Source organism: Denticeps clupeoides, chromosome 1, assembly GCF_900700375.1.
Source record: "Denticeps clupeoides chromosome 1, fDenClu1.1, whole genome shotgun sequence".
In the NCBI taxonomy this organism is placed as follows: domain Eukaryota; kingdom Metazoa; phylum Chordata; class Actinopteri; order Clupeiformes; family Denticipitidae; genus Denticeps; species Denticeps clupeoides.
This window is the reverse complement of record NC_041707.1, coordinates 18,718,225-18,740,643: the sequence shown is the minus strand read 5'-3', so window position 1 is coordinate 18,740,643 and position 22,419 is coordinate 18,718,225. Positions and strand designations below refer to the sequence as shown.

The 22,419-nt window shown below is 42.7% G+C and overlaps 2 protein-coding genes across 3 annotated transcripts; both read right to left on the bottom strand.

Annotated features, from left to right (window-relative positions):
- Position 1: 1 nt before the first annotated feature.
- LOC114801979 (uncharacterized) lies at positions 2 to 16,610 on the bottom strand. 2 transcript variants are annotated; one of them, XM_029000542.1, is made up of 32 exons: positions 16,417 to 16,610; positions 16,153 to 16,212; positions 15,775 to 15,885; positions 15,193 to 15,249; positions 15,032 to 15,109; positions 14,808 to 14,903; positions 13,799 to 14,138; positions 12,548 to 12,747; positions 11,799 to 12,196; positions 10,562 to 10,716; positions 10,281 to 10,489; positions 10,044 to 10,183; positions 9,848 to 9,958; positions 9,536 to 9,694; positions 9,309 to 9,432; positions 9,024 to 9,227; positions 7,870 to 8,759; positions 7,521 to 7,660; positions 7,315 to 7,443; positions 6,899 to 7,233; positions 6,675 to 6,808; positions 5,041 to 5,169; positions 4,660 to 4,907; positions 4,381 to 4,546; positions 3,471 to 3,672; positions 3,213 to 3,343; positions 2,764 to 2,900; positions 2,488 to 2,642; positions 2,159 to 2,365; positions 1,857 to 1,951; positions 615 to 739; positions 2 to 447 (listed from the first exon to the last, which is right to left on the bottom strand). In XM_029000542.1, exons 1-32 carry the CDS (start codon positions 16,462 to 16,464, stop codon positions 212 to 214), a joined length of 5,949 nt encoding a protein of 1,982 aa, XP_028856375.1. In that variant the 5' UTR covers positions 16,465 to 16,610; the 3' UTR covers positions 2 to 211. The 2 variants fall into 2 exon arrangements, with proteins under 2 accessions (XP_028856375.1, XP_028856386.1); XM_029000553.1 differs by lacking the exon at positions 15,193 to 15,249.
- A 150-nt stretch (positions 16,611 to 16,760) lies between these two features.
- rwdd (RWD domain containing 4) lies at positions 16,761 to 22,080 on the bottom strand. The gene is made up of 8 exons (XM_028986737.1): positions 21,919 to 22,080; positions 21,458 to 21,538; positions 21,025 to 21,134; positions 18,033 to 18,183; positions 17,776 to 17,881; positions 17,640 to 17,689; positions 17,492 to 17,494; positions 16,761 to 17,392 (listed from the first exon to the last, which is right to left on the bottom strand). The coding sequence occupies exons 1-8, from the start codon at positions 21,940 to 21,942 to the stop codon at positions 17,363 to 17,365; spliced, it is 555 nt and encodes a 184-aa protein (XP_028842570.1). The 5' UTR covers positions 21,943 to 22,080; the 3' UTR covers positions 16,761 to 17,362.
- Between the last annotated feature and the right edge of the window lie 339 nt (positions 22,081 to 22,419).

The window sequence follows — 22,419 nt, the reverse complement described above, 5'->3', positions numbered from 1 at the left end:
CAATGGAGGGACCAGGCGAGAAGTACTGGAGGCTCGGAGTATACGAGGTGCAGTGCGAGGTGTAATAAGGGCTTCTGGTTCATAGGCGAGTGTGTTACCCACCAGGCTACTACCACCCTGTACAGCAATTTACAGTTCATCATGAGTTCACGTGAATTTGAATTAGTAGAGTTGTTTTGCACAAGTGAAGTGGACAGGTGCAATATTATTATTATTTATCTTCCTCCTCACTACTGCTGGACTCCCCAAACAAGTCTTCCTGGGTGGACATGGTAGACTTAGTCTCTTCATTGCTGAGCCTCATAGAGATGAGTGTAGATTGGTCTGCAAAGCCCAGGAGGACGATGCTGCAATTCTCATCGAGGCGAGAGATGCACTGAATGGTTGAGTCTGGCGTGAAGGTGGACAGGACGGTCCCCACGTCCAGGTCCCACACGCTCAACTCACCTGTGTGAGAAGACTTGTGTTATGCACATCATCTAGGCTAAAGGATTAAACCAAACCTTATACATTAAGTCTAAGAAGGTAACTATGGTACAACGTGACTCGTGTTATATTTTGTATAACCATGCACTGTCAGCGTAGCGTTGCCTCCAAAAAAATATCCTTCTCACCTGCCAGCAGAACAGCCTTAGCTCCTTCTTCAATAAGGAAGAGCTGGGCAACATCCCCAATTTTAAGATTTCTGTATCCTGAGATCATCTTGTGTTTCTTCCGGAATGGGTCCCATACCTTGAGTCTGTACATAATCGGAAATACAGAATAAGCTGTTAAATCATTCTTTTAAATCAGCAAATATAAAATGACTACATGTTTTTTCTTGTTAGAACGCTCAAACATTTACACCATGTTGTTTCCACCAAAATATCACATTAATGTTTAAAGTTGTGTCTCACTAACCTCACATGCTGCTGATTTGCAAGAGACTGCAGCTAGATTTGGTTGGTTTTAGTGCCAAGGTCATTAAAGTCCAAATCCACTAGTGTTTTGGTGCATTTGTGACACTTACGTTTTGCCATGTACACCAGGACAGACTATTAATTTAATAAGCCAAAAATGCCAGCAGTTAATTTCTGTTAAAGCGAGAGATTTATGCCTGTGTTTTGGCTCCTTCACATAGGAGCAAGTCAGTGGACATTGAGCTGTTCGTATTTAACATGCTGATGTAGTTTTCAGTAGTTTTATCAAGACAATGAGAAAGATTTTAGCTAATTTTTTGTCATTGTAATTCCAGGTCCATGACTTATCATGTGTTAATTAAGACCCGCTACTTTTTATGGCCTCCTCCTCACGGACAAGGACTATTGCGAGGTGGCCAAAAGCACAGCAAATGGCCTGAGGTGCCGGGGGGGAGAGTGGTATTTTGGTGTTTTACATATTTTTGTTAATATATTAGAAACTGTTGATTCTTGTAAGTTCTTTTATGCTGTGTATGTCCAGCTAACGTCTCTGATGTCCACCTTTCACTGTAGGTTTAGCATCCGTTTTTGGGCTGAAGAGCGGGCTTTTTACATTGTGATGCACAGCATAGCACAACACAGCGCATACAAAAAAATATCCTCTGCCATTAACCCACCACCCAAACTTTCAGTTATGAGTCCACCTCCTTACCCACTAGGGCCACCACAGGTTAAAGCCTTCATCACTCACTTTACATTGTGTACATAATTCAAGTTGCACTGTTGCTGAAGTAAAGCTCAGATGTTTTTATGAAACTGTCATTAGTTGCCTCTAACATTTCATTAATTTGCATATTGATATAATCAGAATGGATTATGTGCCTCTGTCAATTCTTGAACAGCATTGGTTTTAATTATGTAAACTGTTTTGTATTGTGTATCAAGAAGTATGCTTACTTGTTTATTCCAGTAATGCCAAATGCCACCCTGTCAGCGTCATTTGTCATGGCAACACAAGAGATTCCCGGCTCGTTTTTCAGTCGCTTTTTTATCTAATGAAAGCAATTGAGGATCGTCACAAATCCAGTGCAAAGACACTCATTCAGTACTCTGTACTTTTCTTCTATTAAGTAACATGGACAGTTTCTCTCACAGACATGAAGACAAAACTGAAAACCTTTGTGGAGATTTGGGCCTGAAACCAAAAATGGTCCACCAGTGTGTTTAACTGACACATAGCCGTCTGCTGCACCACCCACCACGCCTTTCTTCAGGTCCCAGAGTGTGAGGTAGGAGGTGCGCTGGGTCTCACTGTAGTTCGTGAGGATGAGGTGGCTCCCTGTGCGTGTGAGGGCCGCTATTCTTAGGCTTAATTGTGAGGAACGGTCTTCCAGTGTATGTAGGTGCTCCTGAGAGCTTATAGAGAACACGTTCAGGTGATGGGCAAAGTAGGAGCAGACAACCACCTGAAGGGAACAAGGAGGGGGTAGAGGCCTGTTTGAGGAACTATTGGTGACACTGCTTCAAAGCAAGCCAGAACAATGTGAGAGAGTTTCGGCAGTGGACTTCTCTGCATAGTCTAAGGCACCTGTTGGTCTCCGCTGAGTAGATATTGGTCCACAGAGTTATATTTCTCTCCATCCAGTCGCAGCTGCTCCTCTTTCTCCCTCCTCGCCTCCCTTTCCAGTCTCCTCCTCTTCGCAGCGTATGTCTCTCTGCGTCTGTCCCAGGGCATAATCAGAGCTGCCACACACAACAGCAGAGATCATCAAGCCTCTTCAAACACTAAATCTAAACTCAACGCAGTGGTATGATAAAGGCATTTAAATCTGATGCTCATGTATCTCATGTGTATAGCCGGTACCTGTTGTCTCTTCTGAAGAGGTCAACTCAAAATCCTGTTTATTGACTGGTGTAGTGGACAACAGCGACTCCTTGTGACTCGGCTTTATACGACCTTTGATGTAGCCAGAGTCCAGGTCCCACAATATTATATGGTCCCTGAAGGCATTAAGTTACCAAAGAAAAACCCATATTGAAGGCAGTACAAGAAGTAGTGCAGAAACATCACAATAAAACTTGAGAATATTTTGAATCATATTTATAATTATCTCTTTTGGTGGCAATTAGACGAGCAATAAATGTTTCCTAAAGTATCGCCTGTCCAAGTAAAGTATTACTGGGCCAGTGGCAGCCTAGGGGTTAAGGAAGCAGCCATTTTCTCATTTTACCTGTTCACATCTGGTCATCCTTTTCTTTCTACATTCACATTTCAGTAGTCATTGAGACAACATTGTGTGTTAAGGGTCTCACCTCGTTTCAGAGAGGCCCAGTAATATCTGACCTCCGAGCATGGTGTAGTCGTCTTGGGGACAGGGCACAATAAAGAGTCCTGTCTGTTTTTTCATGTAGCTCCTTTTCACCAGGTCATAGACCAGCAATGTCTTTTGGAAAATAAAAACGGATCTAAATGATCTAAAAATGTATACATCATTTGAATCATTCTGAATTACAAAGTTGTATTTTTATATGCACATTTATATCAATTCATGAAATAAAACTTCATTAAACCTGGTAGACTGGTGTAGGGGTGTCCGTGAAAGTGGCCATCCCACGGTCCGTCAGAATATAAAGCTTCAGGTTGCGTGCTAACACCACATCTCCACAGGAGAACAGGCCGTGCTCCACTCTGACCGGTCGGCCAGCCAGGTGAGGCCGAGCCACGTTCCACACCCGAACAGTCCCTGGCCGCAGGCTCCTGCATACCACATATCTACCACCAACAAAGCAGCACGAATAAGAGATAACACTCTCATTCCTTCACTATCCAGCAGCACAGCACATGGTACACACAGTGAAAGGTGTCCTCTGCATTTAACTCTGCTTAGTGAGCAGTGGGCAGCCATGACAGGTGCCCGGGAGCAGTGTGTGGGGATGGTGCTTTGCTCAATGGCACCTTGGCGGATCGGGATTCGCACCGGCAACCTAATTACAGGCCCACTTCCTTAACCGCTAGGCCACCACTGCCCCTTAACTGCTTAACTGCTTAAATTCTTAACTACTTAATACCATTACTCAGAGTTGTTTTATCCAAAAAGGGAAAAGTTAGCATTTTTACAGTCTAAGGGGGCACTGAATGCAACATTGACTTTTTCTAGAATCTGAAACTAAGTGGCTGATGACAAAAAATGTTAGTGTTTGCTAAATCAGAAACGTGGTATGCATTAGAACTGAATATAGGCAAATGAATCATAATAGATGTGAAAATTAATTTGGGTGTATTATACACAAATGTGATTTAGTGCAAGGGCCATGTTTGCGAACACCAAAAATATGATTAGGTTTTCTGAAATAAACATTGTAACATTTCAGTAATAAAAACCTTGTAGATTCAAGTGTTTTATAGCATAAGAGAATTCATATAACATATAAGCAGTGACAAAACACTTTTGTCAGTGGTCTTTTTTTTTTTTTTTGGTACCTGGGGAATCTGTCCATTGGGATGATCTCCCTGATTCCATCACTCTGGACTTTGTGGACGTTGTAGGTGAGGGTGGTGTCATTGATCCTGGAGGCAAGATTCCACCTCCTCAGGAACCGCTCTCCATGACAGAACCCCACACAGAACCTCAGGTCGAAACAGACTCCTTGGAGATTGGACCCCACTCTCAGTTACTTGGTTTTATATAATACACACCATAACTACAAATTGTGGCCTTAACTATCATTATGGCCTTCAGTGGCCAGAGAATCAGCCTACCCTGAGTGATGAGACCAGGAAAGCGGGCGAGGTGTTTGTGGTCCTCAGTCTCCAGATTCCAGGAGATGATGTCAGTGGTATGACTACGAGGGGAGGGACAAAAGGCCACAGCATGGGATCCATTTCTGGTTACGGTCACCTGGAATATGCAGTCCTGACCACAGCCCAGGATGGAGCGTTGATATTGGAAAGTGCTGGAACTGTACAGCTCAATGTGGATGATTTCACTTTGTCTCTTATAAGGGTACCTGAGGACAAACAAAACATTGTTTCTAAACAGTTCTTATTGATGTATTGTTGTAATTCACCAATCCACTAATTACAGCTTCAGTCACATTCTAATCTGACCATTTTGTTGTATTAATTGTGAATGGTGGGTACCTGCAGAACAGCAGCAAGTACTGAGAGGTGATTTCCACAGCCTCCACAGATGCAGACAGACTCTGGGTTTTGAGAACAGCAAGTACTGTTCCCTTCCTGGCACTGAATACAGAAGCCTCTCTCCCAGTCCTTTGTATACAGAGAAATAGGGGGAGAGAGAAGAAGACTGAAGATAGACTCCAGGACCACAGACTGAGTAGGAATTAATGGGGCCAATACATTAGTGCTTCTGCACTATTATACATTGTTGATCAGTACATGATTAACATTGTGTATGTTGTATACAGAATATTGTACTGTACATATGTACAGAAATTCAGTTCCATGTGTGATTCAGCAGTTGCTAAGCAACATCATGCATGTAGCAGTCAGGTGGAAGACCCACGTCACCATACATGTATAACAAAGTAAATGAATAAGTGTTACAGCACTAGTAGAATACCTCTAAGGTATAGCAAATACTACATTATTATTGTGTAGAATTTATTTATCCAGTGTTTGACCTTACATGATTGAAAGACAAGCCAACACACTGGTTTTAAATTACGGCCAACCACTGAGAATAAGTCATAATCTCCAGACATGTTACCCAATACTCTCAGTGACCCAATTAGCATGTCTCACATACAAACCCTTTAACTTACTGGCAGTATTTTACTGTGCTCACTGTCACTAGCGGCCGTTTCCTTCTATTGAATCAATGTGTCTGTAAACTGCATATAGATGATAGATGGATAGATAGATAGCTTTATCCTTGTTTTGTTGCCAGAGGAAGCAATCAATCTTCTTGACATCTGCCTGGGTGTGAAAAAGTGTTCATGTCCATTGCAGAGGACCACACACTGCTATCTGAGATGATGTCTAGGATGAATAATTGAAGATGTGTGTGTTGTTGTTTTTTTCCCAGACTGTAAGTCTGACCTGGGTTATTACAGTTCATTGAATGTTGTATATGTGATATTACTTAGAGCTTGATCATGTCCGTGATAGTGTTACTGTAATAATTAATCATCTTACATCAGAAACTGTGGCCTTGCTGACTCTGGATCATGATTACCAAAAAGTAATGATCACTGTTGTCAGTACATATATATGAGTTGAGCTTTCAAAATACATTCAATTTGAATGTGGCGATGCTGATGCTATCAAATTAATACTGTTACACTAATTATGTAGCAATTTTAAACAAATTAACTTGCAAGTTCTATATGATCTTATTGCCAAACAGCTGGACTAAATTGGACTTTCTTCCTGTGATCTAGTCTTTATTGACAGTCATTCTCTCTGCATTTGTGTCATAATAAGGTCTAAAGATCATGTTATGCTTTTCATTATCAGTTTCCTGCTTGTGTCTGCTGTACACCAGTGTAACCTAAAATATAAGATGTGTTACTGTACTATTGTAACCATTGTTCACATGTAATATAAATGAAACTATTTTAGAATATCTGGTTTCAATGTCTAGTGACGTTCCATAGATATGCATATACACACCACACCAGACACACACAGATACATAAACAGTCTGGATTCCCTACACTCACACTCTGGAATAGTCTGGATAATATTAATGGCACCACAAATACATTACATGTATTATGAGAAGACCAAAATGTGTTTTTGTGTCTTTGGACCTGTGTGCAAACAGCACATAATCTTTGATAGAGTTGCGGGACAGTAAGATAGACTGGTCTTTGTGGATGGGGTCACATTCCAGGGTGATGTTTGTACAATAAAGGAGCTTACAGGAAGCTGTCAGGTCAAATACCTATGAAGGAGAGAGAGACAGAATGTGACAGGCAAAACATGAAAAGCACTAATAATAGTTTTAATTGTGAATTTAGTCAAAGCACCTCACCTTCATCACCTGACTGCCATCATAGAAAGCAACCAGCAGTTGCCCATCAGACGTGGATGTGACCATGGGCACATCCAAAGAGTCACTCTCACTGTAGACAAGCCTCCCAGAAGCCATCTCTCGGACCTGGAGGCAGTGACCGGAAATGAGGACCACCAGGCTGTCGTCCAGACAGAGGATGACTGAGTCGGCTGCAGAAGTCCTTGCACCTTGTGCTAGCGTCCGTACTGCACAGTTCATCTCGACATCCCACAGCATAAGCGTGCCATCATTGAAACATGTGACCACCACGTGACCTCTGCCCTCAGCCAGGGCAGTAACCGAGGCCATGTGACCTGGAATGAAATCACATATAACCATTTAAATCAGACACTTTGCGAGACAGCATGTCATCTCTTCTACACAATCATCCTCACCTGCAATCAGGCTGTACTGCAGCTCTCCTGGAGGCAGCAGGCAGCTGAAGGAGGGTATCAGGGTGGGGAGAGAGGACCTTTGGCACTGAGTCAGCAGGGTATGAAGGTAGGAGTATATGCGAGGATCACCTGCACAAAGACAAAAACTCAGAAATTCAGACATTGCGACCTAGCCAGTAGTTTTATAATTTTTTTGTTCTGAATACCTGGAGCAACTGGTTTGTCCTCAGCAGCGATGTGGGTTAGGCGCCCAGCGAGTTGAGAGGCAATTTGGCAGGGGTCCTGCATGAGGTGGTGCTGGGAAAGGAACAGGGCCTGAGATAACACTACAACATCCAAGAGCTCTCTGTTAGGTATGGAGAGAAAATGGGAGAAATAGCTGGCTTCAGCATGCGAGACTGGACAGGCATTTAATGCCATAATGCTACATTCAAACAAAAATGTTTTTTTTTTGAGTATTTATCATTTTAGTAATTTTATTAATTTATTTTTATTATTACTGAGGAGAAAACGGACAACCAATACTGCAAATATATGATAAACTTGTGCTCCTACTTATCAGGTATGACAGCAGCTTTCAGGTCTTCCTCCACATGCACAATTGAGAGCCCCCAGGCCTTGTGCAGGAGGAACTCGTAGTTGAATATACATTCAGTCAGCAGGGGCAGTATCTGGCCTGAGTGAATCAGATGGTAGGGAAGCCCATGGAGCTTACGCAGGTTAAACACATAACTCTTCGTGCCATTCTCCTGGTCCTCATCCAGGACCCAAGCTAATGGCTGGAACACATCGCTTTGCCGCGTGTTTAAGTTTCCTCTGTAGTAGTCTGCAAAGTCTGCATGGATTAAGACCTTTGAGTCGTCTGTCTGGAGGTAACGCTGAACCACAACCGCACCAAACGCAGCGTGAGTCCAGCGCTGCACCCAGGTGCCGTCACTCTCCACCTCCATCACATGGCAGGTGAGATCTCTCCGCAGACGTGCCCACAACACACTCGGCAGTTTGGGAGGGCGATCAAAGGAGGCGGAAGTCAAGTGGCACTGTGACTCCACCTCACGCAGGACTCGCGTGTCCCGCAGCACCAGCTCAAGTAACTCGTCGTCCGTGACACCAAAACGTCCGAGGGAGATGAGCGAGGCGACCCGCCGGACCAGCTGCTCCCCGTGTTCACGCTCAAGCCTGGACAGAACAGTCTGGTAGAGTTTGGGCAGCTCCACAGGCAGGGTGAGGCTTGCCTGCGGGGTGAAAGAGCGCCAGTCCCTGGTCTCAGAGTAGGCCGCCTCCAAGTAGAGAGGTGATGGGCAGGACATGCAGGCCTGGTAGAGAATGTCCCACTGCTGGGGCTGAAGCCTGTGACTCTCGACTGCCAACCTGTGGAGCAGAGCCTGGGAGACCTCCTCAGGTGTGAGAGGAGGTAAGGATACTACATGGGGCTTTGTTCTTTTCTGTAATTAGAGAGGAATTTACAGTTATACACATTCACAAATTATTACAACTAACTATAACTAATAAATTTTTCATCATAGTTAGGCTATAGTCAACTCTAATCTCGATGACGATTGGAGAAATTAAGAAAATCAACATATATATATATATACACACACACACACACACATATATATATATGTGGCTTACATGCTTTTAATACACACTTTCCTGATAATCAGAACTCTATTCCATCTCTTTTCAGTGCCATTTTATTTCTGTACCTGTAGGTCAACTGCACAAGCTGACAGGCAGGAAGCAGACAGAATGAGACAGACGTGCGGTGGGAGGGGGTTGTGGAGCCAGGAGAGGTCAGCATTGTGCTCCTCAGACAGTTCGTCCAGTCCGTCGAGGACAATGACAACAGGTTGCTCCTCTCTGACCAGACCGAGCAGGGCATACAACTCACTTGACAATTCAGACAGAGACTGCAGAGAAAGCCCAGATTCAGTACAAGCCCTCTTCCTATAATAACTATCTCATTTAGTATGTGTGTATAATGAAATCACCTCGGAAATCTCTGTGTGTCTGCAATAAATCTGGGCCAGCTGCATACACAGACTCTGGAGCACCAGCCGTACATTTCTGCTCTCTGCAGTTAGTCCAATGAAGCATAACAGCACCTGAACATTACTGAGATTACAAATCCAAGCACTGAGATTACAAATCATACATAAACACAACGTATATATATGAAATAATAACTAGCGTACATTTAATATGTTTAGGGACTCACCCTTGGATCCACGTTGGTACAAGATGAGCCACTAGAGCAAGAGTGGTGCTTTTACCCCAGCCTACCTCCCCGAGCAAAAGCACTGGGGTCTCTGGTGTCTCCACAATTGCCCTCCGCACCTCTGTCAGGACATCCTGTCTGAAAACATGTTTCTTCTGGCTGCAGGGCAAAACATTCTCATGGTGGTTATGTATATGGCTTATGCACACTGTGAATCTCCAAAGCTTCGCAATCTCTCTGTGTACTTCTTTATGGTGAGATGACAAAGTTTGACTTTGGTAATGTAATAGGTCAATGTTTAGTTAAACTCACAGTTTCTGCCCATGTTGGATGTGGCGGGTGATCTCTTCAAGCATGCCTCTTCCAACAGCCCTTTGCCTCTTCACATCAATGGATTCTTTTGCTATGTGCACCTCTATGCTCCTAGAACACATTTACAATCTGGACGTTAAATCATGAAGAACATTCATTATATAGTAATGATAATTTCAACAAGGAAAAAGTGTACCTATTTAATGCGGTCGTGACTGTGCGGGTGAAGTGGGAACAGAGGCGTTCAATGTAGAACAAGTGGGATCTGTTGTGTTTGGGGCTGAAACCCTTCCTGCCCCAGCCCACGTTATTCTCATAAATGTTTGTGTGCCGCAACTGTGATTAATGACACAGAATTCTGCTTGTCATTAGTGATGGCTGATTATACAACAACAGTCATAACCATTTTTCTATATTCTCTGTCTGTAAGGACCTTCTTGTGTAGGTTGTGGATGAAACGCTGGTGGCTACTGTGGACCTTTTGGTTGATCTCTGGCCTGCCCTTCAGCAGATCAATGAATTGGGGGGTGTGTTCACTGCGCAGGTTGAACTGCAAGTCGGGGATGATCCTCTTGTAGCAGTGGCAGAAGTCCTCTGGGGGACTCATTGCTGAAAGGCCCTCCTCCAGTTCCCGCTCCAGCACTGGGGCAGTTCAAATTGTGGTAGGTGTAGTAGGTGTCAATCCCAGCAACTTAGCAGCATCAACTTAAATACCTGTCCTGAGTAGCTGAAATGTAGCTTCTTCCCCCAGGGCTTTGAGTCCACTGCGATACAGTACCCCCCAAAGCTGTAAACTGGACGATCGCCACTCCCTTCTGGCCTGCTGCCTGCGCTCTCCATCTTTACTCAAGAAGTCAGGATGATGTATGCTGTACAGCAAAAAAGTTTTTTTTTTGCAACTCCAGAACAAAATTTGGTTCACAAATGAAACAGCCAATAATAAAAAGGTAAGTTAGCATACAATGAACTGATCACTAAGAGGTATACATTTAAAAGTTATTTCCATAATTTATAATTGCTTTCAGTACTTTAAATTTAAACCCATTCACTATTGCAAAAGGCTGTTTCTACAAAATCATTGTGCTTGTATTTTGAGATCTAGCCACAGATTTTCACTGATGTTTGATTTGTGATAAAGTGAAGTGAATGTCACATGTGATACACAGCAGCACAGCACACGGTGCACACAGTGAAATTTGTCCTCTGCATTTAACCCATCACCCTCAGTGGCACCTCAGTGGCACCTTGGCGGATCGGGATTCGAACCGGCAACCTTCTGATTACGGGGCCGCTTCCTTAACCGCTAGGCCACCACTGCCCCTGTGGAGCGCAGTAAAACCTTGTTGTAAAATGCATCCTCTTTTTAACTTCCAGTTTTTGGTAACTTCCACAGATGGTGTGATCTTTACATTTCATAGGCAAGTGCGTTACCCACTAGGCTACTATCACCCGTTTATGTGGTAAATAACAGTTTGCCATCTCTGCTAAATGTTTGCTGCTGGTGTTTGAGGAATCAAAGAAATGATACAACTTTTAAATCCCCACATTTCTTAACGATGAACCTGAGAAGTCATCTTTGACTTCATGCCTTTTGGTGACCAGTTTGTCTTCTGCTCATTTAACTGAAAACAATGAGAGACTTTTTTACACAAGGGTGCAGAAGTAGCCAACTGGCTTTAGCAGCCTGCCAACACTGGAATGTTTCTCAAACATTTCTGACAATTGCACAACTAATGCAGTTGTCATGGGGAATAAATAAACCCTTGCACAACACACATCTATTGTGCACAGGTCTAACTCTAGTTGTTAGGAGTTACTAGACACATTCTAGTAGGTCTAGAACAACAAACCTACTACCACAAAGCACAGTAATTGCGTCATTTTCAATCACTTGATCATACCTGTGGTTTTCCCAGAGATATGGATCTATATTGTAATTTCAAATACCCACCTCACAGGCAGCAGTTGGTACTCTGCAGGAACGCTGTTCTCGTCCAGTTTATACCACATTTGCAGCAGAGTCAGGTCCCGGTCATAATCCATCCAGCTTCTGGTAAGACGCACCTCCTCTGTGTCTGACAGAGAATTCTGGGACACTGACCCCTCGCTTAAAACTGCCAAGCTTTCGGCTGTGTCTCTCCCACCCAGACTGGAGTTCAGGGCAAAGCTGCCGTCACCGCTGGCCGTGGCAACCCTGGACTGAGAGTCAGACGCAGCCACCTCATCCGTGGTCTGTCTCTTGGAGAGATTTTTTTGGTCCCTCTTCATTACACTCAAGATGGACTCAAAGGCATGCTGGGAAATGCTGAACGGCAGAGTGAGCAGCTCATGCTTCTGACCAAGAAACAACTGCAAAATAGTTCATAACAGCCAGTTCAAATGTTGGACCGTTCACTGGGCACTACATTAGAGGCATCTACCCTATCGCTACATGCTGAATGCATTCACTAAACATTTGTTGTGTGTAAATCCAGATGCAACCCAGTACGTCAGCAACAACCCACCACCGGCAACAACCCACCACCGTAGATGCAATAAATGTACTACAATATAATTGTATTCATATTTGGGGTCCTAGTAAACCAGGACTGAGTCACTCTGGATAAATGTCATAAAAGTACATTTAAAATGTACTGGTTCCTAAATATCACTAGTTTAAGAGTCATTAAAAATGACAAGTGCGCAACAAAGCTGACTCACAAACAAATCTGGGCCCTCTGTCTCCTGGCACTGTCGCAGCATGTCCATATGCAGCTCTACTGTATCATGTTTCTGGCACAGAGGGTCTCCGACACCCAGGCGCAAATCCACCATTTTAAAATCGCAACCTCGCTGCTTGCAGTGCAGGTAGAGGCGAGGGTAAACATTTTCCATCAATGCTTGCCTCTCAACTACAGAATCTGGAAGGAAACACACACACACACACGGTACATTAGCCTAAGCCTAAAAATCCATTCATGCAAAATGTGGTGCTTGGCATGAAGAGTGTATATTATGGGTGTTTTCCTACATGTAACAGAGAAAATGAATGCCTTACAGGAAACGGTACCACAGACAGCTCCCCTTTATAATTCAATAACATTTTATTAAATAATTGCTAACTGGAAGAAAGACATGGAATCCTAAAGATGCCAAGGCATTGAAATTCATCAAGGCGTGAGAACAAATACAATACAAGTTTGGACACACCTTCTCATTCAATGTGTTTTCTTTATTTTCATGACCATTTACATTGGTAGATACTCACTGAAGGCGTCAAAACTATGAATGAACACATGTGGAGTTATGTACTTAAAATCATGAAAATAAAGAAAACACATTGACAAGGTGTCCAAACTTTTGGCCTGTACTGTGTATGTGATATTTCAACAACTTTACGGGGAGACCAAAGGAATAAATATGAAGTGATGTAGAAAATCACCTAATTTGTTATAAACAAAAGGGCTTACAGCAGGCAACATTAAATCAATTGTACCCAATTAAAACCCTTCCAGTCATGAACTCAGGACTGCCAACATGCTCAAAACCACAAGCGAACAACACGTCCCCTCCTTTTATACCATTTCTTCATAGTCTCTACACATGCTGAATGCATTCACTAAACATTTGTGACAGTCATGTGTAAATCCAGAACAACCCACCACTGGCAAACTGTGTACGGCAATAAAATGTGACGTAGATGCAATAAGAACCACAAGCGAACCCTCCTTTTATACCATTTCTTCATAGTCTGTCCAAGAATAGTATCTGCATCTGAGAGTTAGAGCTGAATGCGTGTGTGAGTTCAAAATATTCCATAGAAAAAAAGACCTTTACACTTTATAATGCAGGGACCTCATCAAATGAATGTACATAACCTCAATTACCCTAGTATTTATGTATTTGTTCACATATCACATTAAGAAGCCAAAATCATATCATGTCCATCCAAATCACATAATGTGGCCTTACCTTTGTAACCTCCACATATGTACACCATGAACCGTCTCTGTTTGCTGGTCATGTCCTTTGTACCCGATTTGGTAAAACACTTTAAACAAGAGTCAGTGGCTTCACAGAAGTGGCTGTAATTAGGTTCATTAGGGCCCAAGACTGAGTCTTTAGATGAGCTCTTTTGGGGGTTTGTACCATTCAATGTCCATGATGTCACCTCCTGGTCACCCTTATTGTCTTGCTCTTCCTCCAGTTGGTCTGTTTCTTCCAGGGCTGCCAAGCTCTGAAGTAATTTTGGAGATTTGCTCAGTGTTGGCTCTTTTTCTTCCACCTCATTTAATGTCCTCAAACCCTGCTCCTAAAACACCAAAGCATGGCAGCACACATGTTTATGCAAAAGACATGTTCTAGCATCTGTCATCAGTCACTAAATTGAATTGGGACAGAATTCTTTTTTTTTTTCATGCCGTCCCCAGCAAGATGTCACCTAGTTCACCCGTGTTAAAAACATGCCAGTACTAACAATTAAAATGTGGTACACTGTATGAATATTTTAATTAAGGCTGATGCACTTTTCAATATAACATCTATAAACTGAACTTTGTCTGTGTTATGATCATATTTGCCTTGAATTTCATTTTCTCTACTGAAGCCCCTTTCCCATTGTTTGGGGCATCTGAAGAATGATTGTCCACCCGCCTCTTGAGGTTTGACCTCAAGTTCTCCAGACAAACAAAAAGCCACAAATTCTGACAAACTCCAAGCACTGATTATGAAGGAATGGGCTGCCATCAGTCAGGATTTGGCCCAGAAGTTGATTGACAGCATGCCAGGGCGAACTGCCGAGGTCTTGAAAATAAAGAGCAAACACTGCAAATATTGACTCTTTGCATAAACTTGATGTAAGTGTCAATAAACGCCTTTGAAATCTTATAAAACGCTTTTAATTACACTTCAGTACACCACAGAAACAGCTGACAAAAAGGTGGGCAGTGACTGTACATGCAGGCTCTTTCATGGTCCTCACCTTTAATGAAACACGTTTGTTTAGGGTCAGGCCTTCTCTGCCCTCTGAGATGGCACCTTGGCCATGGCCCTCCAGATAACGTAGCTGGAGATGGTGCTATGACAAATTTAACACATTGCTTATTATTCCGTCAGCAATCTCCTCTGCCTTTTTATGGTACGATGGCATGACAATGTAGATTTCTACCCACAAGATTCAGAGAAATGTCTGCATTTGAAACTTACTATCAGACGTGCCTGGATCTCCTGTGCAGTTTCCTCACTCAGTTTGGCATGAGACACAGTTTGCAGAAGATCAGGTTTCTGCCGAATTTAGCAAATATGTAAAGTAAATAATAAGTAAAGTCATCCTTTTATTTATTCTGGGATCTTATGATAAGCCTCACCTTTTTGTAATGTTGTGTAAAAAACTGGTATCGATACTTAAATTCCAGTTCTGCAGACTAGAACAATGTTTATCAGATACACACTTTAAACATGACAGCGGGCGAAAGCAGCTCCAACGATAAGCTTGCTAGAAAATGTAAAAAGCGAGAGCACGGTATATCAGATGAACGGGGAAAGCCACGTAGACAAGCCCGTTTGCAAGAAGGGCTTCAAAGATGTCGCTATGAAAGCGAGCAGCAGGACAGGTTGAGCAACGCTTCTGATAGACCACCACTCTGACTTATACCAGTTCCAGAGGGGCGTACGCGTCTTTGTTCAAACATAATATGAATATTTTAATTACCTCTGTCAAACAATACTGTTGAAGTAAGTTAACTATATGTGCTTTTAATAAGATAAGATGGTCCTTCATTAGTCCCACAAGTGGGAAATTTACATTTGATTGCCTCAAAAACATTAAAATATATTTTTTACATTTATTCATTTGTTTGTTTGTGTTTTAAGTTTTTATGTTCATCTACACTTATTCATTTCTTCACTTGTTTAATCTATACTCATGAGTTTATTCATGACAAGCCTACCTTTTTCTGTGCTTTTCTGACACGATGGCCACGGTCTTGCAGATTGCTGGAGAAGAAGAGCTGCTGAAGTCTTTGGGTGCCATGTTCTGTCTGACTCCTGATTTTAGGGTCCTACAGGGAGTTGTGCATTTCACATTGAGAACAAAATACACCTCCAGCGTTAACAATTATAACATTTCCAGATTAAACAAATACCAATTGAATAAAATTCAGTTTATTCCAATAATAAGGTGATAGAATAATAATAAACTGCAGGTTACATAAATACTTCAATAAGGTTACAAATAGTAGCTTAATGGCCAAATTGTAACAAATGAATTGCGATATTAATGGCGGTGTGATAGTGAGTTAAAGTTGTCTTTATTTCCCCGTGTTCACCTGTGTGGAGAACTTGGACTGATCTGGAATCGGCGGGAGGGTAAAGCCGTCGCTTTTCTCCTTTTAAGAAAAAGAAAGAGGGAAACTTTACCCTGATACTCACAGAATAAAGGTAAAAAAATAAAAACATATATAACGCGTTTCTGTTGCTTTTTTTTTTATTTATTAATAATTTCCCCCTGAAATATTCCGGTAATCCGACCGACGTTGTTAGATGTTTAGAAAGCGGACAGCGGAAAGAAAGACTTGGTTTTTTTTCCTCACGTTCTTCTCCCTCGCCCGTCCGGTCCTGCTCCGGTACCGAGTCCACATGACGGGAGGATGACTACCTCGGCTCCCCCCGCGTAACACACCGGCTTTCCGCCTTCGCCCACTCTCACCGCCCGGGGAACAGACACGCGTGACGACGCCGACGTCTCTTTACCACGGAGACCGACTCCGGTCTGCAAGAAGCAGGAATCGATTTTCATTTCCGGGAAACTGACCGAGTTCGCGCCAGAAATGTTTTACCAGGGTCACAATTACTCCTTCTTACTCACATGACGAATTCTTAAAGTCTCCAAGGGGTCAACCAACACCACTCACTCATTAATAAGCACAAAGAAGCATTTTAAGGTTATAACTTTTTTATTATTATTAAAAAATAATAAAATCATTTTCAGGACTCCTAAGCACATGAACTCAAATTCCAGCCGGTCACATTTTAATATTATGATTATTTTTTATTTGCTGTTTTTGACATACTGAGGCGAGTCGGTGCCAGAAATGGCCTCCACCTGAAGTGACCAGAGACTGGTTCAGTCGTGTGGCATTTAAAATATCGCTGAGAGTACAGGCCACGCTACGCTGACACCCGCAGAGTCACAATGGTTCATCCTACACAAAAAAAAAAAAAAAAAAAAAAAAAAAGCAGAAAGGGTACAGGACAAGTGATGCACACGGCCCACCGTAATCGCACCATCGCTGACATGGCATGAAATAGAACCGTAGTGTGTGTGTCTGTGTGTGTGTGTGTCTGTGCACCCCGCTGACCCACTGTAACCCGCAGTCTGGGTGGTCTTGAAAACCGTTTCCGGGTTGGAGAACGGCATCAGAAGCAGCTTCAGATGGGCCGGGTGAGGTTGGCGGTACACACGTCGCACGTCCTCCACAAGCCGCGTGTCCATCGCTGGCCCCCTCAAATTCAGTGCGCCGCTGTTGACACGCCCTTCTAATCCTCTTTGCCTCCCGTTTTGCTTAGCTGAAGAGACATAAAACGAAGACAGCAATGAGGCAAACACTTATTAGACTAGATTACAATAATGACTTCTCTATTTTTTTTTTTTTTAAAAGAACTTACATGCTGGTGCACCACAGAAAGGGGTCGTGGGGGAGAGAAGAAGAAAATTTATGCAACATTGGATCACATGAACACAGCACATCGTCACGCAGTGTATGTAAGCCAGATTTGAGGTGACGTGCAAAAAACGCCGTTTCTTTTGTTTTACCTTGATAACATCAACCCAATCCCATCCTCTGGGAAGCTCCCCTTTATTATCTGTTTAAAAAAAACACATCAGGAGGATCGTCTGAATGATTTCGTTAACGGCGCTTCATGCTAATGTTTATGAGTGTGTTCTTTACCTGTTCTTCCGACCAGCTTCCTTTTCTGTGCTTTAGTCAGCTGCTCCTTCTTTTCCTTTTTCTTGATGCCGGAAGCTGGGCTTGCATCATTGTTTGTGGCAAGCATCTGTAACCAAAAGAATACACATATGTTATTAAAACCGGGCGTTGATTAAAGATTCAAGATTCAATAGAAGTATAACCCCACAATTTTCCCCCCACAGGAAAGTAATATTTTGCCCAAGGGGAAGAGAACAGGGAGCGAAAACGACACTGACCAACGCGTTTGTCACAGGCTGGTGGTTCTCCATGAGTGTCTCCTGGTTTTCTTTGGCCCATTCAAACAGCGTGTACATCATGGCTGTGCCGAGGTTAGCTTCCACCTGTTCCTGTAACTTGTCTACAATGTACTGCTTTGTTGCTGTGGAGCTAAAACACAAAACCGCAAAGTTTTAGTGGAAACGCAATATTTCACAGTGTGCAACTGTCGTGTGGGAGCGACAGCAAAACTGTCACGCCAACCCCGTTAATCTACACCCTGGTGACCTGGTAACATGATAGTAATCTGACGTGGTTCCAATGTGACCTGGATCAACTGGATTAACGTTTTCTTCTCAGGTAGCTCCCCATGTCACCTTCAGCTACACGTACACCTTGAACGTTTACATTTAAAGAACTCTTCAGTACGTTTTTACTTATTGCACTAATCTCTTGAGTACATTTGCACCGTCTCTTCTCTTTTTGATTTCACAAGAATTCATGAACTGAAAATATATGATAACTGTAGTCCCACCAACCTTGACCCTTACTGCTGATTTGTCTGATTGCTGCTGTTCCGTTTAGGGCTGAAACGATTATTCGAATAACTCGAATGATTTGATTACTCTGAGCTTCTACAAGGTATCGTATTTTTATGATTGCTAACTAACATTAGCACTTCTTAGAACGTACATTATTTCAGTCAAGTCAAGTCAAGTCAAGTCAACTTTATTGTCATTTCTGCCACATGTACAGGACATGCAGAGAATTGAAATTACGTTACTCTCTGACCCATAAGAATAACATTAAATACAAAAACAGTAACAGTAACGAATACAGAGTATAAATACAATTTAAAAAGAAAGGCACAATATACAATTTTAAAAACACCATGTACAAATAAGGGCACATGGTGGAGAGTGCAACATCAGGAGAGTGCAAAAACCAATAGTGCAACAGAGTTTTAAGTTTAAAGTGACGAAGTGAAAGTGAGGTAGATGGCAGACCAGAGCTGCACAGAGTGACTGGTGCATGGTCAGTTTGTGTGATTTAGAGTTCAGAAAGTTTGTGGAGCAGAAGAGGGGAGTGAGGGGAGTGGGGGCAGAGCCGGGAGGGAGTTGAGTTTCCTGACCGCCTGATGGGTGAAGCTGTCCTTCAGTCTGCTGGTCCTGGCCTGGAGACTCCGCAGTCTCCTCCCTGATGGCAGCAGGCTGAAGAAGGTTTGCATTGGGTGGGTGGGATCAGCTGCTATGCAGAGGGCTTTCTTGGTGAGGCGTGTACTGTAGATGTCTTGGAGGGAGGGGAGAGGGACACCTGCTCTGACTATGCGTTGGAGAGTTTTTTGACAGGACGCATTGCAGGCTCCAAACCACACAGTGATGCAGCTGGACAGGATGCTCTCGATGGTTCCTCGGTTTGATGGTTTGTGTTATGAGTCGATAGTGACGAGGCATGATAAGTAGCAAGAGAGCGCGCGTGCGTGCGTGCGCACACACACACACACACACACACACACACACTGATAGGTTACATCTCAAAACACGCCTTCCCCATACTTAAGGTAGTAATATGAAATGCAACAGATGGACAAATCTACATTCATTAGCATATAGATTTACTTTTGGGTGAGTTTATAGCATTTGTTGCACATCAATTATTTCGTAATTGCGATGTCAGTCTATGCGATTAAATTAATGCAAAAAGCTGCGATTTAAATGATTAGTACATGGATTGGATCGGCAACATATCCGATCCATTCTCTCAAAGTTTGCGAGCTGACTGAAGTCTCACTTCAGTCAGATGTGACGTGTTTGGTCACATGACTTTCGATTCGGAGACATATGGTTAGACACCGCATGACGCGCTGCATTGTACATCAACGTCCCCGCCATATTCACGCCGCTCTGCTGTGGCGTGAAGCATATACATGTCTTTGGAGAGAACCAGATCCCGGGGATTACATTTCATAGGTAAGGCTGGACAATTGTTTTGAATATATTTGACCATTATAAAATCCTGTTTTATAAGTCTTAACCTTATCTAAGCTAGGCTAAACTAGCGAAGCTATGCATTCCTGTGTTCAAGTCAGCCTCCAAACAACGTTTTGGCTAAACGTAGGCATTAACTCTTTAGACTCTTCTTTGCTGTTTAGTTAATTTTTCTCAAACTTTGAAGGTTTCCTAAAGAAATTCACCTCAGTTTACAAATCTTAACCTTAGCTAAGGTAGCAAAGCTATGCATCCCGGTGTTCAAGTCAGCCTCCAAACCACGTTTAATACGGGATTTTATAATGGCCAAATATAAGCAAAACAGTTGTTTATCCTTACCAGGGTTTGTCGTTTGACAGTAAAGAGTTTTTTGTGATTTATTTAATTTTGTAGAATATTGTATTTTGAAAGCATTTCAGGTTGTTATAAGTAGTTTGTATGTTTCACTTTGAAATGAAACATTTCACTATTAGTATGCGACTTTTCATTGATATACAAGCAAGTGTCCTTTATCATATCGCATTCGCATATCACAATATTGATCTCAATAATCGCAATATGTCTTTTTCCCCAAATCGTGCAGCCCTAGTTCGGTTTAACTTTTTTTTGGTGAGGAATAATAGCCAATTGCTTGCTCATTTTAAGGGGATTTTCATGTTGCATTAGAAACGCAAAAGTATGATTTATCCGATTACTCGGTTAATCGATGACCAAATCGACAGAATACTCTATTCCAAAAATATTCGATAGTTGCAGCCCTAGGTCTGTTGTATTCCATGTTGCACCATATTTCTTCTCATTGTGTTCTATGTATGTGGATGGGATTTATATACTTCAGATTTGCATGCAAAATTCCTTCATATTGTAGACGTGAGAAAAACTAACATAGCTTGAATTGTGCCATATTTGTTAAATTACTTCACTACCTACAGTCCATTTCCTCCAGTCCAATTCCAGTCAAGCCCCCGTCTGTTAAGTAACTGTAGTAAGATGTAGGAGTTGTAGTAAAGTTAAAGGTACTTGCAGCCTGTTGTTGAAAAAGGCATCTAAAGACATCTGAGGTCCAGTGTCTGGATAGGTTTTAGGCCATGATACATCCAGCAGGAACGCTTTGGAGTCTTCATGGTCTCCGATCTGAGGATCAAAATCAGAATCAAAAGTGAAGTGATTGTCATTGTGATAAACTGCAGCACAGCACCGGTGACAATGAAAGGTGTCCTCTGTCATCACCCTTAGTGAGCAGTAAGCAGTCATGACCTGCGGGGAGCAGTGTGTGGGGACGGTACTTTGCTCAGTGGCACTTGCCCCTAGGCCACCACTGCCCTAAATGAATAGCATAAAACCCCAACTGATGCCGTGTATCCTCACAGAAGCAATCCTAGAGTTAGGTACAGCGTGGGCACAACCAGCAGCATTTGATTTTGAAAGAAAGGCGCACATGTTCAGCAACTACTCACTCGGAACTGAAAGGAAGTCGGACTCAGCTCCTTGAAACGATCGTCCCCTTCATATATCGAGCGAAGGGCCTCCAGCTCCATCTGCGGCAGAGTGACGGACATCACCCTTCAAACCAGGCTTTCTCTGCTTTTTCACGTTTTGACTATTCTAACAAAAAGATCACAAAACCCTTGCAGTTCTAAAGGTGTCTTTAAAAAAAAAAAGTCTTCACCGAGTTTAATATTTGACATTAAAGCAATCCACTTCACCTCGTCGTTGGGCTTTTAACCGGCCGTGCAAGATGAATGTCATTTAACAAATGTCTGATCCCTAGCGTCTTCTCTCGTGGCACATACGACTAGACGCCGGAGTTCCGCGCTGTTAACTAACGCGACAATATTCCATCTTAACGCCAGATAGCAACGCTAGCCGGCTAGCCTCGCATGCTCGGTAAATAACCTCACGCTGTGTAAAACATTACCTCTTGATCCTCGTTGGCAGTCATGTTTTTTTTTTCTTTTCCTCTTACACCCACCAGCTAATCGGGTCGAAGGGTCTGACTAAGGAGCCATCGCTAATTTTGAAACGGTCCAAAACGACGTTCCGACTTGTGCAAGTTTCCCCGTGCGACGGGAACGTAGTGTCCACGTCATCATGATGCGCCCAACACAGAAGCCCGTCGGTGTGCGTCATTTTAAAATTCTACAGAATTCTATGTACAGAAAACAGGGCATCGGGGTTAAACCGTAATAGCGTTTTGAAATCGTTTATGTGTACTACATGTAACAATGCACCTAAATAAAAATATATTTATTATAGTGGGGTTACTCTGTGAGAGACGTGAATTATTTTTATGTCATTTACTAATTGCTTCACAAGGGGGCGCAATAAGCTACTTTTTTGCTTTATCCATGTTTTATGAGAATCGCCTCTTTCTAAGGTCACGTATATGAACCCAGATCTTCTTTTTAGGGTCACATCC

Excerpts from the sequence above, each read along its gene's own strand:
- LOC114801979 (XM_029000542.1), bottom strand. The coding sequence starts at position 16,464 with ATGTGGACTCGGTACCGGAGCAGGACCGGACGGGCGAGGGAGAAGAAC. Across the intron at positions 12,748-13,798 it reads CATATGTGGAGGTTACAAAG|ATTCTGTAGTTGAGAGGCAA; the intron begins GTAAGGCCACAT and ends GTTTCCTTCCAG. Across the intron at positions 1,952-2,158 it reads GGGACCTGAAGAAAGGCGTG|ATAAAAAAGCGACTGAAAAA; the intron begins GTGGGTGGTGCA and ends TGCTTTCATTAG.
- rwdd (XM_028986737.1), bottom strand. The coding sequence starts at position 21,942 with ATGACTGCCAACGAGGATCAAGAG. Across the intron at positions 21,135-21,457 it reads CGACTTCCTTTCAGTTCCGA|ATCGGAGACCATGAAGACTC; the intron begins GTGAGTAGTTGC and ends TTTGATCCTCAG. Across the intron at positions 17,690-17,775 it reads GAAGCTGGTCGGAAGAACAG|ATAATAAAGGGGAGCTTCCC; the intron begins GTAAAGAACACA and ends TTTTTTAAACAG.